The 16,200-nt window shown below is 37.6% G+C and overlaps 1 protein-coding gene and 1 long non-coding RNA gene across 5 annotated transcripts in view; one reads left to right on the top strand and one right to left on the bottom strand.

Annotated features, from left to right (window-relative positions):
• lsamp (limbic system associated membrane protein) overlaps positions 1 to 16,200 on the bottom strand; it is a 628,552-nt gene that overhangs the window by 205,372 nt on the left and 406,980 nt on the right. Inside the window, exons 1-2 of one of the 4 annotated variants that reach the window (XM_069189853.1) lie at positions 2,889 to 2,907; positions 2,360 to 2,438 (exon numbers count right to left, since the gene is read on the bottom strand). In XM_069189853.1, the coding sequence (XP_069045954.1) occupies positions 2,360 to 2,415 (56 nt within the window). In that variant the 5' untranslated portion in view covers positions 2,416 to 2,438; positions 2,889 to 2,907. The other 3 variants (XM_015341696.2, XM_015341695.2, XM_006627974.3) reach the window with 3 other exon arrangements.
• Positions 881 to 10,978, top strand: LOC107076731 (uncharacterized). The gene is made up of 3 exons (XR_001477900.1): positions 881 to 963; positions 9,167 to 9,307; positions 10,903 to 10,978. It is a non-coding gene; the product is annotated as an uncharacterized lncRNA (long non-coding RNA).

Genomic DNA, 16,200 nt, shown 5'->3' with positions numbered 1-16,200 from the left:
CCAAAGATTGTTTCAAAGCTTGATGCTATTAATCCCATCCACAATCTTATTGAGATTAAAGAAATGCCTCCCTCAGCAACAGATAAATTAACCGAAATGATTAAGAGCGCCCAGAAGATGTAGGAGTCTCTCCTGGAACCGGAATTAAGAGCCACTGCTGTAAAAGACCAAAGGCAAGGGGTAATTTTCAGAGAAACGCGTGCAAAAGCAGTTCTTGCGAGAAATGCTTGCGTTTCAGTTAATAGTGTTAGTATTTTTCGCTCTTTGGAAACGTCATACAGTTCGCCTTTTGTTTGGTTCAGAGATTTTTCTTCCTCGCTTTTCGCTGCTCGGATGTGATTTGATACGAACAGAGTAAAAGTGCTTTTGGCGTGGCAAGGGTGTGGCTTAAACAGAGGGCTTGATTTCACTAGAATCTCGTTAACGAGGAGTTAAAAGCCGATCCAGCTATACAGTGTTTGTCTGATGAGCCCATGGTATTCCTTGAAGTCTAACTCCCGATTTGTTTCGGGCCGTGTGTTTAACTTTCCTTGTCAATGTCTGTAACATTGTAGTTACGAGGCAAACGAAGGATTATTCACTGATGAGCTACAATCGACGCTGATGCACGTTGTCCAATACTTCCGATTAAAATCACAAAGCTCAGAAATTAAGTACGTGGAACGCCCTTGCATGAATACAATTAAAAGATTTAAGAAAAGTTTGTTTATGCTATTTAGGATTCGTTACCATAACCACTAATATTATATTCGCATTATCATTTTCGCAATGTCTTCCGAAATTAGTCGGTAACACCCCATCATTGATATAACAACAGGACTGAATTAATGCAGTACTGTACACGGATATTTAAAAAAAGTGCGGAACCAGCACACCAAATCTACTTAAATATATAAGCGCCCCCTTCAGGCTATTCTGCATGTAGTTTCAAAGCAGTGCAAGCACTTGAATCCCAGTTTCCAGGTAAGGCTGTTTACTCTTCTGTGACCAGCAGCTGGACTCGTGAAATTGTTTACCGTGTATCGATGTTTGCATTTTGAAGGTTAAACCTCACTGCGCAGCCGGGAGGACAAGGTTAAAATAAATTAAATTCAAACATTGTGCGGTTCCAGTGGAGTTCAAGGCAGGTGTCAAATCAAAACACTAAGGAAATCACCATATTTTATCCGCCTGTCCTGATTTTCACCGTGCCTTTGTCTTGTGTTCGCTTGTTACAATTTGATTGGCGATTTATTTTTTTCCTGGTGCCTCGGCGGAATGAAACAGCACAGAGACGCGAGTCTAAAATTTTAATTTTGTGCAGGACTCCTCTTCCGACAAATAAGACTGACTCCTAAGTTCAACCATAAGGTTTCTGTAGGTCAAATCAGTTTCAAAACGTACAATACGTCACTTACTTTAATAATCCAGCAATCTGACGTGTGCAACGCTACAGGCGAAAAGACAACACGACAGGAGAACAACTTTCCACCTACGTTTATGATAGTACGGTATACCGGTATATTGAGTGCACAACAGATTTTTACAACTGAGGCCAGATGACAACTCTTCACAATTCATGGGCTTATAGTGATTTCCACTACTATGAAAACCAAGAATGTGTTTCTAAGAACAACCTTACTCTACTGTACTGCGTTCTTGGTTTTCTATCAAGCTGAATAAAAACCTAAAAACACGACCAAAAGGAAACGGTACCTACAGTACGGCTAATTCTGACATCCCCTGTCCTACACAAACTGTAGTACAATCCCTTATTTACATTGAACTGTCTACGTACGAGTTTCTTAAAACATCTCCTGTCGCTACCTTTCTGTCCAGCATTTCACAACTTCATGCTGCGCCTAATACCTGTAGTAACTCGCAGGACTGCCGACCACGAATCAGAATGAACGAAACTTCCTATTTTGTGTCACTTAAACTGGACAATTCCTCAATTTGTAAAATAAAATGCCCTTGAAAATGCTTCGAACTACAGCTGGTTCCCTGTAATGTAAAACTGCCTTATAGACGTATTGCACGAAGACGCTGAAATTTCTTGTAGCCAGGATTTGCAAACGCGCTGCATAAATCCCCTTTTGGAGAAGTAACTGTTCTCGCACGCTGAAATTCAACAACCTACCCCACCGCAAAAAAAAAACCCTAGGCTGTAACAGTGGATACTGTTTCATTTGCTGCTTAATGTAAACACTCATTAGCCTCGACACATTTACTGTACGATGAAGTTGGGAGGGAGAAACAAAGTCTCCACAACTGAAGGGGGAAAAAAACTGATACACAAGTGAGACCAGCTGGTCGTAACGCAGATGCATCTTGTAGGGGAAAAAATGCAACAATATTTAAGAGTTGGCTTTCTTCCTACCTTATGACCGCTGTATCACCCTGGCGAATTGTGATGTTGTCGGTTGTTCGCTGCATATCCACGCTTCGGACAGGGAGTCCTGTTGGAATAAGGCACAGTAGTCTGAGCAGAGCAGCCTGCAACTGCCTCTTACAAGATCCCCTTCCCACCATGATCGGGGTCGGCAAAGGAGTCGAAACGGCAGATCCCCAGCAGTGTTTGTGTTTTGTGCACTTTACGGAGAAAGACGCAGTTCTGTTTTGATACTCCAGAAAGGGGGCAGGTACTTAAAAAAAGAAATCGCACAGAAATGGAAGAAAGCAAAGCGCGGTGATGACCAAAAGGCAGAGTCCAGCGGTAAAGAGGAACTCCTCAAACCTCGGCGAGTAGCGTATTCCACTTAACCTGACAGCGTGGGTATATAAAGACCTGCGAAAGATTAGCGGAGCGCTGCTCGGAAAGTGTGTGAGATTTCAGCACTCTTACGCTCTGCCTGCCTCTCTCTCTCTTTCCCTCCCTGCTTCCAACTCAACCCCCTCCCCCGCTATACCTCACACTGTTGGCCCCCTTAGGCATCAAGCCTTCTCGAAAGCCTGATACTCCCTTATTGGTTGTCACGACAACACAGCACCATCTGAGGTCCCGTGTCTACAAAACACAATTGCAGTTTATATGCACAAATGAAGAACCCCCCCACACACACACACACCAACCCCTCCCCGTTTAAGAAAACAAATCGTTTTGAGTTGGGGGGGGGACTTTCTCCTGATTTTCGAGATTGTTTTGGTCTGTGATTCTATTTTAGGGGTCGTCGTACTGTCTTGATCAGGTTGTTTTGATACACTTTTTTGGGGAGAGAGGGAGGGAGGTAGTGTCCGGTACAGTCAGGCCTTACAGCCAGCAGATTTTAGGGGAATGTAAACTTATGAAGTGGCACAGTGTTGAAAACACTATTGCAAAGATAACGTGAACAATACTACTCCTAGGACAACAATTAATAACCATTACAATCACTAGCAGCATCACCACTGCTTAAAGATGGCATCACTCAAACAATACTTTTTCACACTCAAAAATAACCACAAAATTTGGGCCTAATGGTAGGTACAGTATGTAAATGCTGGGGTAAGGATGAACTCTGCTGAATCTTGCACAATTACAGAGTTTTTCGGGCACAATCCTTTCCTGTTATTATTATTATTTAAGACACTGTGACTGAGTAAGTGCGTAATTAAATGTATTAGCATGCAGCTTGTTTTTGAAAGAGTGCTTTTTAATAACTAAAGGATCCCTCTGTTTACTTGGCAGCCAATCAAAGATGCGATAATGACAGTCCGGAATAATTGCAGTGCTGCTCGGATTCACACGTTTAGCCAAAGCTCGAATATTGCTATTATACAGCCTGGGCTGAAGAAAATAATTACTTTAGTGGGTACAGGATGTTTCACACCTGATAAAGAAGACATCTCTATTCTCTAAGAAGCTGCACATTTAAGCGTTTGTCTGAACGTGTAGTGGTTGGGGTTGTTACTGAAATGAAAATGCTGATTCACCAGGAGAAGAAGAAAACTACAAAATGGGAGGGATAGAGGCAGTGGATCAGGCTTATTCATTTTACGAGTGTGTGGGATTTGTATTAACAGGAAAAGAATGACAAAAAAGAAAACGCTCCCACCAATCACCGAGAAGGACGGTGTCAACATCCTCTGCACGAAGGATGTGCTTACAAATGGGAAAATAAATGCAGCAGGCATCTTTGGCTTTTAAAAAGTTTGCAGACTTGATTGGTAAACAGCGGTCTGTATCAGTTGTTGGTAAAACTGTTTACTTTCAAAGGAGGAGGGGAGTAGGAACAAACCAAAGGAATCATACTGTAAAACGTAAGTGATTTTTGCATAGAACGAGACTACCTGTAGAACGTACTACCCCCAAAACAATGGCAGCTAAGATTCACTACCCAAATGGCAGACCCTCATCTCAAAGTCAGACATCTGTTTCTACTTAGCTGACATTCCTGGAGCATAAAATAAACAGCAGATTACAGAAAGAAATACTGAAGTACTTCTTCAGTTGCTTGGTGAGCATTGTATTTTTACCGTTTTAATACATATTTTTTTTCTACAGTACAAAACTTCTAAAGCAAGTAAAGTGTTTATTAGGTGATACCACTTTAAAAAACAACATTACATCCAATTTTAAGACAAAACAACGCAGAGGCTGTGGCTTGATGAAGGAATACCGTCCTTCAGTTCCTAAAATGACTTTACCCTGCAGAAGCAGAAGTGTCTGAATCTGAACAATTTGTTTCATTTTTAAATAGCATGTACTCACACAGCTCAACCCCAAAAGGAGTGGAATGAAAGGCTGTTTTTCTTTCTTTTGAAATAAAGTGCAGATGTGATGAAGATAACAAGGATTGTGACTATTTTTTTATTTTGTTAGATGCTTTTTTCCACCATTTAAATAGCAGTTCATTTTAGAATTAACATAATGCATCTTTCTACGGGGGCACAAAGTTCATCTTTCTACGACTCATTAGTATTGGTTCAGTTATCTAGATCACCTTTTGAAGTCTCAGTATATGTAAATGTAATATATGTGTAAGATATTTCTAATGCATTTATATATAAATTCTGAAGCTAAATGATCTCACTTAGTTACAGATATTAATAATAATCTTAATATTAATAAAATGCCTTGATACATCATTTTAAACTGCCTTACAATAAGACATACATATACAGTACAAACAATAATAAAGTAAATAGAACTCTAGAGTATACATATAATCTTTCTTCCACTCTAATTTGTCTAAGGGTAAAGGATAAATTATCACTTCTTTTTTGTAGCCTCACACCCTCTGCTGGTTTTTCCTGTTCAGCAACTACAAGTTAGCAATAAAAAGCTAGCTTCTGAACTAAAGCATTCATGTTTTAAAGTTCTATACACCTACTGCAAAATAATGTTTAAATTATTTTTAAGCAATGCAAAACAAAGCAATTCCACTTCAGCAATAATACACATTCTATATTACTGTACAGTAGTTAAAAAAAAACACAAGCCAAGCATTATCTCCTAATGGAAATAGGTCAGTATTTTAAGAATAGTTCTCAAAATGTGCAGTGAGAAATGCACATTTGTATCTGTTTTAATTCCTGTATTAATACAAACGGGAGACAAAATATTTGTTGCTTGTGTTTTTGATGAGGCTTTGTAAATTGTATGCTTATTTATGAAGTAATAGATGGGCATGTCAGTGTACAGTATATCCAAAGAGTCCCATTTGGGAAATTAATAATACCTAACCCAAACACACAAATCATTGGGATATGTTAATGTATCACACAGTGAACGTTCAGCTAAGGATAGACAGTAGTTCAACAGTGCATTTCAATAAAAAATTAAAAGGCATTCAGCTAAAACCACAATCCCATGAAACAGCGCTATTGTTAAGGCCAAGAAAATGCATCTCCTCCATGGAAAACGCTTCATAAGTGCACCAGACTTCTGCTACAGATATCAATGTGATTTGGAGGGGAAATGGAATCCAAAAATTGGACACAATACAAAAAAAGCAGCATACATTGTTTTATCTTTCCACTTTGTTCCTTTGTCTGGGCTCTCTCCTGATATCAGGAAAATTGCAGAATGTCTTGGAGTTGACAACAGGTGTGCCAACTCACTGAAAATCACAATTCATCAATGTTGATAAATGTAGTTGAGGAATCAGTTTCTTGACCAAAAAAAGGGGCTGGGGGTTATATAGTACTGTACATGTATGAGCTACAGAATATAAAATTCAAACTGTCTTCAGACTTTAAACAAATATATATTACAAGTTCAATATGGTAAAACCTGGTTAGTTCTTGGTATTGGCAGTTGCTGAATAAAGACGTCCTTTTTTTCTCCATCTTCTTTTCAGTATTGCCTCTGTTAGACATGATCTCTCTACTCTCTGCTCTGCACTACAGCGCAAGTAGTAACCATAGAGACTCGCTGTAACTGCAGTTCTACAGGGTTGCTGATCTGGTGGGGGCATGGTGGGTGTTGGTGGGGGGGGGGGGGTGAATTGGGCACTTTGATCATTCTGTGCGTGGAGAGGAAGGAATAAACGAAATTATTTTCCACTTTGCATGCAGTAAGACATAAAAGAAGACAAAAGTGTTTGGAATAATTGGTTGCATTAATTAAACCACTGTAATTCTAATGATGCGACTATGCTGGCCCACATGGGAAGTTTTAAGAGATACTTCAAGCAGTGCTGCTGCTAACGCAAGAGGTAGTTGTGGACAGCTGTGGAGATACATTCTCCAGTATGTTAAGGATAAAAGGGGTCGTCAAACATGGGGAATGCATTGTTCCTAAATAATCTTTTCCAGGATTTTTTTTTGGTCATGGAGACAATAAATATCAATCAAGTAATAGCAGAAGCAACAGACAACTGAAAGAAAAAACATTTGCACTTATATTGTTTTAGTGGACTTGTGTTTTTACCTATGAAGGAGAAACTAGATTAATAGGTTGAATGTACAGTTTGAAATGGTGGACTTCATGATACCTTATCAATTTAAAAATAATGGTAATTGTATCTGTTCGATACAGGTCTTTTTAAATATTTTTACATTTCCCCTCTATTCAACTTGAAGTTTGTACTGACAAAGTTTTAACAGTTTGTAACAAAAATATAAATAATAATAATAATTCTTGGCATTTATGCCAGTTCTCTTTAGCCCGGAAGTGGATCCTCCACTTCATCCACTACCCACCTGTATGATTCATGGTAGCCCCCCACCACCACCACACACAGGAGAGCAGGTGGGGAATTGAGAGACCTCCTTACCAATTGAAGTATCTCAACCCCCACACCCCGCGCATTACAACTAGCTTAGTTTCCTTTAAGTGCTCCTCTCTATGGTATACACCTGAACTGTGCTCTTTGAAACTAACTGGGCAGCGTCTGGAGTGCTGAAGAAAAAAAAATGGCCAAGTGGTTCACTTATAATGAACACCTGCAAGTCTACAGAGCTGCTCTGGCTTCTGCCAGATCCTCCTGTATCTTCGACACAATCAGCTCTGGACTAGGAAATCATAAAGTGCTCTTCTCTGTTATTAACAAGCTCATTAAATCCCCGGACAACTCTACTCATTCTTCCACCCCTGACCTCTGTCTTACGTTTTTGCAATTCTTTCAATCCAAGACCGATGTTATAAATCTACAATTATCTGAATCAAGTCCTACCTGATATGGACAACTATTTGAGCCCTAGTTTTCCATTGTCATCTCCTCTGCACCAGAGTTTTCTGAATTAACCAGCTCAGATCAACTTCCAAAAATGATTAACAGCTGTAAAAGAAACTTCTTGTTACCTAGATCCCATCCCTACCTCTTTACTGAAATCTTGGCTGACAGACGTCTGTCCTTTAATTGTCTATATCATCAACCCTGTCCACGGGTGTGGTCTCCAGCACTTTAAAGACTGCATCAATCACTCCTGTACTAAAGAAACCTGGCTTGTATCCTGATATAATGAAAAAATACAGACCAATATCTAATTATCTAGGTTTAAGAATGTGTGGGTGTGTGTTAATTACAAGCTCACATGATAGCTAAAGATTTGTTTAAACCATTCCAGTCCGGTTTTCACTCTAATCATTGCACTGAGACTGCTCTTGTCAGGGTTGTAAACCATTTACTTTTTGCTTTTGACTCAGGGGCTATAAGTATCGTTAAGCTCCTTGATCTTAGTGCAGCTTTTGATACAGTAAATCATTCAGTGTTGCTCAAAAGCTTGCAAACATTATTGCCTATCAAAGGCACAGTGTTTCACTGGTTCCAGAAGGAAATGGTTCCTTCTGACTGGCAGGCAGCATTTTGGTTCTCATGAATATCCCGCCCCAGTCAATTATGGTGTACCACAGGGTTCAGTCTTGGGCCCCTTGCTTTTTATTATTTACATGCTTATTCTCGGCCAGATTGTAAGCAAACGGGGTCTTCAGCTTCATCATTATGCAGATGATACTCAGATTTACAGATAAAATCTTTTCCTCCTCTGATCTACCACCTCCACCACTTATCTTTTGTCTGCTTTTCAAGCTATTAGTTGACATCAAATTCCTTGAAACTCAATAGCAACAAAACAGAGATTTGGAAAAGTTGAAAAGATTCTCAGTAAAGGAGGATGCCTTCCCATATCATCTTTTGTCTTTGAGCCCCACATGAAAAAAAAATGTGATTGAGACATCTTTTTTCACCTTATAAATATTGCCCTCACTAGGAAATTTCCATCAGTGTCCAATGCTGAGTGATTCACACATGCAGACTTAATTTCTGCTTCTCTTGACTCTATGGGCTCCTGAACACTATACTCAGTAAGTATAGTCCAAAATTCTGCAGCTACAGTAGTCTTCTAACTCACACCAGACCCTGGCAGCATATCACTCCCATATAAAGTCACATATTCAATACAAGATCCTCTTACTGCCTTTAAAGCTTTCAATAATCTGGCTCCATCATCATTCCCTAAACTCCTACATGATTATACTCCCTCACATAGGCTCAATTAATTTGAGGCCGGGCCATTGCTACTGTAGGACAGTAGGACTAAATTTTGGATTTCGGTGATTATGCTTTGTTGTCGCTGCTCCATTGTTATGTGATGCACTTCCTCAGATTCTCTGAGAGACAAATTATTTGACTGTCTTCAGTTCTGAACTTTAAATTCCCCTCTGTACCAGGGCCTACAGTGTGTCTCATTGCCTTACATCTTACATCTACATCCTGTATGTTCTAAATTTTTCATCTTTTTTTTTTCTCTTTTTCCGGTATAGCATTATTTCCCCATCTGAAGGACAGCACCTCCTGCAGCAGAGTGGGGCTGGTTTTTGAATCTGGACCACCTTTCCTTGAAGATCTCCCATCCAACTACTGATCAGGCTGGGCCTTTGCTGAGCCTCTGAGATCTGATTAAAGTAAGTGAAAACCTGGTGTTGAAACATTAGAAATGAGTTTTTGATGTGTCCTACATAAGCCGCTGTTGCACTAGGGCAGTTGCCTGTTTTTATTCTGGAACGGTACAAAAATGACCAAATTCTTAACCCATAACTAACCTATACTAAAAAACACAATACTTGTACAATAAGCCTTCCCTGTTGCTGATTGGTTTATTCAGACATTGCTTGGGCAGTACGTAAGATTCTACAGAACTTGTTTGCATGCCAGCAGTAGAAAATATTGTAGGTTAACCAATAAGGACTAGAAATTAAACAAGCTTTGTGCTTCCAGTCCATATTCCTTACCTGTCTTGGAAATTATTTAGCCATTGTAGTTTATCTGGGGTCCACAAATAGTCTCATTAAAGAGTCTGAAGGAATTGTTCTAAAGGCATAGTAAACTGGAACCTTAACCACACAGGACTCTGGTAAAATACCTTATTCAGATTTACTTCACAAACATGCATCCAGGAAGATAAGAGAGGATCGTTTGTTTTAATAGAGCACTTACTCATTATTTCAGTTTAGTAGAGCCCAAAATTGGTTTTTAGGCTATGCATAAACAATCCATTTTTTAATTATAATATTCATACAGCCAGGTTATTATACTTTTCAAGTAACTATTTGCCTTGGAATTTATTTTAAATTATTTTATGAATTTATTTGGCAAAATATTTTGTTATAGGATCCTTCTTATAATTGGGTTTCTGTCTGGCAGACTGTCCTAGGTCAGAAAGCATTCCATTTTATTCAATTGCACTCCTCTGTGCAATGGATAAAAAGATTTATATTTAAGATCTAAACTTAAAATTCAATTTTCCTATAGCAATACATTTTACAAAACTGAAAAACTCAATAATGATCCATAATGAATAGTTATGCTTTAATATAGATGTGTGCAATTTCTCCGTCAAATTACAATATAGTATTTGTCCACGATTCTTTGTATTTTTACTCTTGTATCAGCTTACTTGATTCAGCTAAAGATATTTCACTTCTTGATTTGTATTGAGTACAAGAAATGTGTTGGTTAAGAAACACTACAGACTTTGACAACAACATTATATTAACTGGATTCAAAAAGTCAATTTCTCACACATCTCGGTAACTTTTAAAAGAGAAGTAATTCGCATTCTTTAAATAGAAAAAAAGGATACAGCACACGTAGTGTTAAAACAGTTATTAAGTGAATCTTGCTTTTTTCTTACTGTTCTTATTTCTTTAGTTACCATTTTGTTGCTGTTATGCTTCAATGAATTCTCAGTAATCATATATCAAATCACTGCATATTTCATTTCGATTACCAAAATTAATACTGGCATCTCAAATCCCAACTTGCCTAACAGTTCATATAAAAAAACTACCGTTCTGTACAGTAAATCTTAATGGAGTGAAATGCTTCCAAAAAGCATTTTATTTAGTTTATTGTATCAACCCTCCTTTGTTAAAATTTAACTACTGAAAAACTTATAGAAAATGCAACCCGAAAACATTTCAAGTAAGGCTGAACAAGGCTGCTTGTTAAGTGGACCGCATATTTTTATTATTGTTGAAGACTATTGTTTGCTTTTCAGAACTTCTGCTTCTGTATGTACAGTATGCAGGGCAAGTACTGAGTCCTCACCAGTCCACAATAAATGTTCTCGGAAGGTAAGTAACAATAATAATGATTGGCATACAAAGAAGGAGGCTGGATTAAAAGGTTTTAAAGGGTTCCCACAGGCTGTTACTTCTGTAATTGAAAGGAACACAGAATATTCTATTGATTTTAGAATGTTGAGAATGCTGAAACGTCATTATTTCCAAGTTCCCAAAAAGGTCCAAAGGCTATAATGCCATACACAAAACAGCCAAAAACCGCCAAAAGTTGTAAATGTGCTGTTCTTCTTCACCTTGTGTAGAACACAAAACATAATAAACAAAGCAGTTCAGGTTGTGGGGACATCACATGGCAGTAATGTATGAACTAGGTAGCAGAGGTGCTGTGAGCTGTACAGCGTGTACAGTATCATCAACCCAGGCATTCTGCTGAAGCCAAAACCTCAACTTATTTAAAGGCACATCTGGACGAATTTCTTGAGTCAATTAGCTACTGAAAAATCAACTGAGCCAGAAGACTCCAGGGACCTTCCCCTTGTGGGTGACTGTTCATATTATTTTTTTATTTGCAGTTTTATTTTTTCCTGTTCCTCGTGACAAAACTTAATAAAAGATGGTTACATTCTGTAGAGTTTTGAAACTATTGTCCTCATGATGGCCAAGGCCACCACGAAAAACTCCAATTCAGGCAGATATTATAAATATGATCAAATTGTGACACCAGTTTTAAAATGCCTTGCTGTATAAATGGGTCTAAATAATAAATACGTTGTCTGATAGAAAAATGAATCACAGAATTGTGTCTGAAAGGGTTAAGACCATGTGTTAAACATTTCTGTGACAGCTGTGATTTAATTCTTGCTTTAGCTGGTGTTTTTTATTGAAGTTTTCATTTTTTCAGCAAGTTAAAAGATGTACAGTATGTAGGCAAAAAGTGGCACAACATATTTTTGACATGTATTACTCTCCCCAGTCATGGTGCTCTGAAATGTAATCAAGATGCAGTAACTTCAGAAAATGAAGTGATATTAGGACCCACATACAGTACAAAGAGGGACATATTAGAAACAAAGAGACATCAATAAAAAGGACCCAGTGAGCACGGAATAGGCAGTCCATTAATTGTGTAGTGAAACATGGCCTAGTTAAATGAAACACAATTTGGACTAGCTTTCAGCTGCAAAATTCCTATTTAGTGTAGTCAGTATGACTACAGTAAGTTAACCCAAAATGCCTCTTATTTAAGCATGTTTTTTTCTGGAAATGGTACTGAGTTGAGGAGGGATTGTTTTTAGAAGCTGGTACAAACATATCCTCTTTTTTTTTTACTTTTGATTGATTTGACACTTATATTTTGGCTGATCCCTGTTTGAACCCCTGGTCATGTTTCTAGGTAGGAATTACTGTATTTTGGTCCGTAAGTTATTACTTTCACCTCCCATATCAAAGTTACTTGTGAATGGCACATTTGATCAGGGAAGGTTAAGGTTTTCAAGCAGAAGGCTGAACAGCTCTGTGGCTCGGTTTGTATCTTGTGTGTCACCAGCACCTTCAGCAAATGTTTTTTTTTTTCCTGTCAGCAATCAGATTGCGAAATGGAAAGAAAAGGTAACATGTCGTGGAGGTCACACATCTGGAACATTCCTGAAGGAAGAATTATTTCTGTTGTCAATACACTCAGACAGAAGCAGTATAAAATACTCCTAGTAAAATTAATACCTGGCTGCATTTTTATATTTAACTGATAATGGTAATTCCTAGAATTTTCCTAGTGATTAATATTTCCTTTAATAACCTCATATCTTTTAATAGGATTAGCTACATCAAATCTTGCATATATCTTTGTTGCATTTGAAGGTGATTAATTTCTTTACAGAAGAATATGTCAATAAAGACAACTGATGGACTAATCTGATGAAGAATGTTTTCCTGTGAAAGGCATATCTCAGTGTTTTTTAAGTCTAAATCTTCCTAAGGTGTCTAGGATTGATGATAGTGATGATGACGGTTTTTACATGCTTGTTATGTTCAACAGCATCTTGAGAGATTTTTCAATTACAAAAAATGTATCAGCCAGCAGAAATGGGAAAAAATAAGTCCTAGACTGTCTTTCCATACCTCTGCTGAGATGTGAGACTGCATACACTAACATGAAAGTCTGTTTTTTTACATCCATTTACCTGTATGTATTTTGGCAAACAAACATTTTTTGGTCTTGTTTAGATTAATAAAATTAGTTCTATTAAACTATTTTATAATTCAGGTAATCTTTCACAATGTGAAAACATTTTAACTTACTAAGTTAAGTAAAGGCTTATTCTATGGTGAAATGTATTTAAACATTTGACTTATTTTTGTAAGCAGAAGAACTGCACTTGTCTAGATTGTCTTAAATACAGTACATCATGGGGTATGGGGAGACTGTGTTAGACATATTGCATGGACTGTGAGTGTACTACTATGATTTCAAATACTGATAATTTTATTTTTCAGAATCATATATTCAGGTTATGAATTCTTCTGCAAAGAAATATCTTTACTTGAATGTATGTTTCTCCTGCTTTGGTTCTCAAGAACAAAAGGAAATCGCAGTCAGTACAGGGTGAGGGAGATTAAAAGTATGGACTACTTCTGATCCCTACCTGATCTGGACTTCAACTGATGTTGAAAGTCCAGATATGTTCTTGATCTTAATAGCAATGTTTTCTATTACAATTAATTTCCACACTCAAAACCAACCATTTTTACTTTTTTTTTCATAGCAAAGTTTATATCTGTCTTAATGTTAAACATGTCTGTATTACCTCACAAACTGTATAAGACGTAAAAGAAACAGGATCAGGATAGCTACTTTTCTGTCTTGTATGTGAATGGAAGACAAATTTAATTCTAAATATAGCGCATGCCTACATCTCTCACATTATACCCTTTGTCTGCAGAAGATTCAGAGACATGTAACAGCTGGTTAGTTATCATCATTGTTTAATTTTGAAATCCTCAGGGGATGGTTGCAATAAGGTTAAAAAGAAGTAAATGGCTATCATTAAGCACAAAAAGCATGAGTGAATTTGGGCAAAGCATCTAATCAAATCCCTTTTGATAGAAATCCTGATTGAGGACAGCATTCATTATGGCTTGATGTTGTCTATACCTCATTGCACCAAATTTCTAATGCATTTTCAGTCTTGTTAGCTTTTTATGTTAAGTAAATACCACAATTCAATTCAATTGGTTCAGTACTGAATATGAATAACAGTTTAGGAATTGTAGAACAGTTTTCAGAAAATCCCACATAATCAGTATAAGCAATCTCTTCATTAGGGTTAGGCTATACACGCACCAGTTTCAAATTAATGAACCATGGGGTCATCTTAGCATTAGGTCCTTATTTTTATTTTGGTGTGATTTAAGTCAATAAATCAGACTGATTAAACCAAACAGTCTTCACAGGTTTAAAAAAAAAAAGTCTTGCAATGGAATGGCTGCTTGTTAGCTATCCTTTGTGAAACAAAATCACTCAGTTTCTAAAGCAGTCTAAAGATGCTGAAATTATTCCTAGCCCTTGGAGTGTTCTTGATCTGTGACATTTAGTCATTTTCTCTTTTTGAATGCATTAGCAGGTAAGCTTGGAGGCTTAGGAAATTATTCTGTTGAATGTCTAAATGTTGCAATAGCGAAAACTCTTTAACCCTAAGAACTAGAGCGATATCTATTTTGTTTGTAAACTAAATTACAAAGGATTTTAAAAATGTGAACAAGGCACGGTGGTATCTACTAGGGTATGATTTTTTTTCTCTCCAGCAATGGAAATTGTGTTATAAATGCATTTCTTTTTCTGATTTCTTTAAACATTGTAAACACTAAGCAGGATCTGAATGAGCAGTGCATTAACAACACACACTGTACAAACAGTATATTTACATACAGCCTTTCATATAAAAGAGTACTATCATTCTGTGTATAATGGTAGCCAAGAGCCTTCACCATTAAAAGCAAAACTATGTGTCCAAATGATGTACAGGAACATACTGTAATCTGTTGAAAGAAGTAAACTAAAAGAATAATAAAGACAAATTAGTGTGACTCTATTCATTTTTATATTTAATCACAGATTTAAATTAAATAGTGTAATAAATAATTTCATTTTATCTGTTGATGTTGTACATGCAGAGTTCATTACTTTTCAAGAACGTTACAGCCCAAAAGAGATGATAAATGTAAATAAAAAATAAATTAAATTAGACCCGTGGCTGGTAGGTCACTCCTGTCCATAAAAGTGGAAAACAGTGAACATGTAGTTCCAGGGTTATTTAAGCTGATTCCCTGTACGCATTGAAGTAGAACAAAATGAAGAAGCATGAATCCCAAAGTTCAGTACACATGTTAAATGAGAATGAGCAGCTTGGAGAGGGAACAGACAAAGGGAATCCTTTGGGATACTAAGAAGTTCAATCTCACAGCAATGAGGACAAGGGAAGAAACCTCAGACACTGACTGATTTCAACAACCATGAGAAATAGACTCCAAACCAAAAGCAACCTTTTCACTCAGCTTACTAGTCCTGGCCGGTTTGCAACAATCACCGAAGCAGTGTCTGCAAATCAGAAACACTAAAGCTCCCATATGAGGATAGTTTAAGTTTAATGGAGCCTTCTCTTTATTTGTATTGCATTTGCAGATAACTGCAGTGGTTGGAATGTTGTGTTTTAAAGGACTTTTCCTTCACTTGAAGAGAGATGGCTTTGAGGCAAAACATTTTGTTTAAAAAATAAACATGCAAGCTTGACCTCAAAGGGGGTGTGGGAGTCCGGAACAAACCACCCAGCCTTGTTGTCGGACTAAATAGAATCGCTTATTTCAAGAAAACAAACAAAGATTCCCAGTGCAATTAGATATTAAACGCCTGAGAATTTGGACTGAGTGGCCCTCTCTCAGATGTAACCTTTGTTATGTTCTTATGTATTATTAAGTTGATGAATTCCCTCAATCCTTTCTAGTGCACTCTGAAGTCACCTTGTGGCAGAGTTGGTAACCGTGTTGTGCATCATCCTATACATGTCAAGGCCTGTACAGCTCAGGGATGGAGCTGACCCTCTCACTCCTGTGGAGCCTGTGCATAACTCTAATTCATTTGGCTGGGAATGATCTCCCTCTGATGCTCATCATCCTCACCTTCCCAAGGGGATTTACTGCAACTTGCCATCAGGTGTTCAGCTCTCCATGATTACTGCACATACTGTATACATGCATGCATTGGCTAAATTGCATTATCT

The sequence above is a fragment of the Lepisosteus oculatus genome, chromosome 5 (genome assembly GCF_040954835.1).
Source record: "Lepisosteus oculatus isolate fLepOcu1 chromosome 5, fLepOcu1.hap2, whole genome shotgun sequence".
In the NCBI taxonomy this organism is placed as follows: Eukaryota; Metazoa; Chordata; class Actinopteri; order Semionotiformes; family Lepisosteidae; genus Lepisosteus; species Lepisosteus oculatus.
The sequence above is the reverse complement of the archived record's forward strand: the minus strand, read 5'-3'. Positions and strand labels throughout refer to the sequence as shown.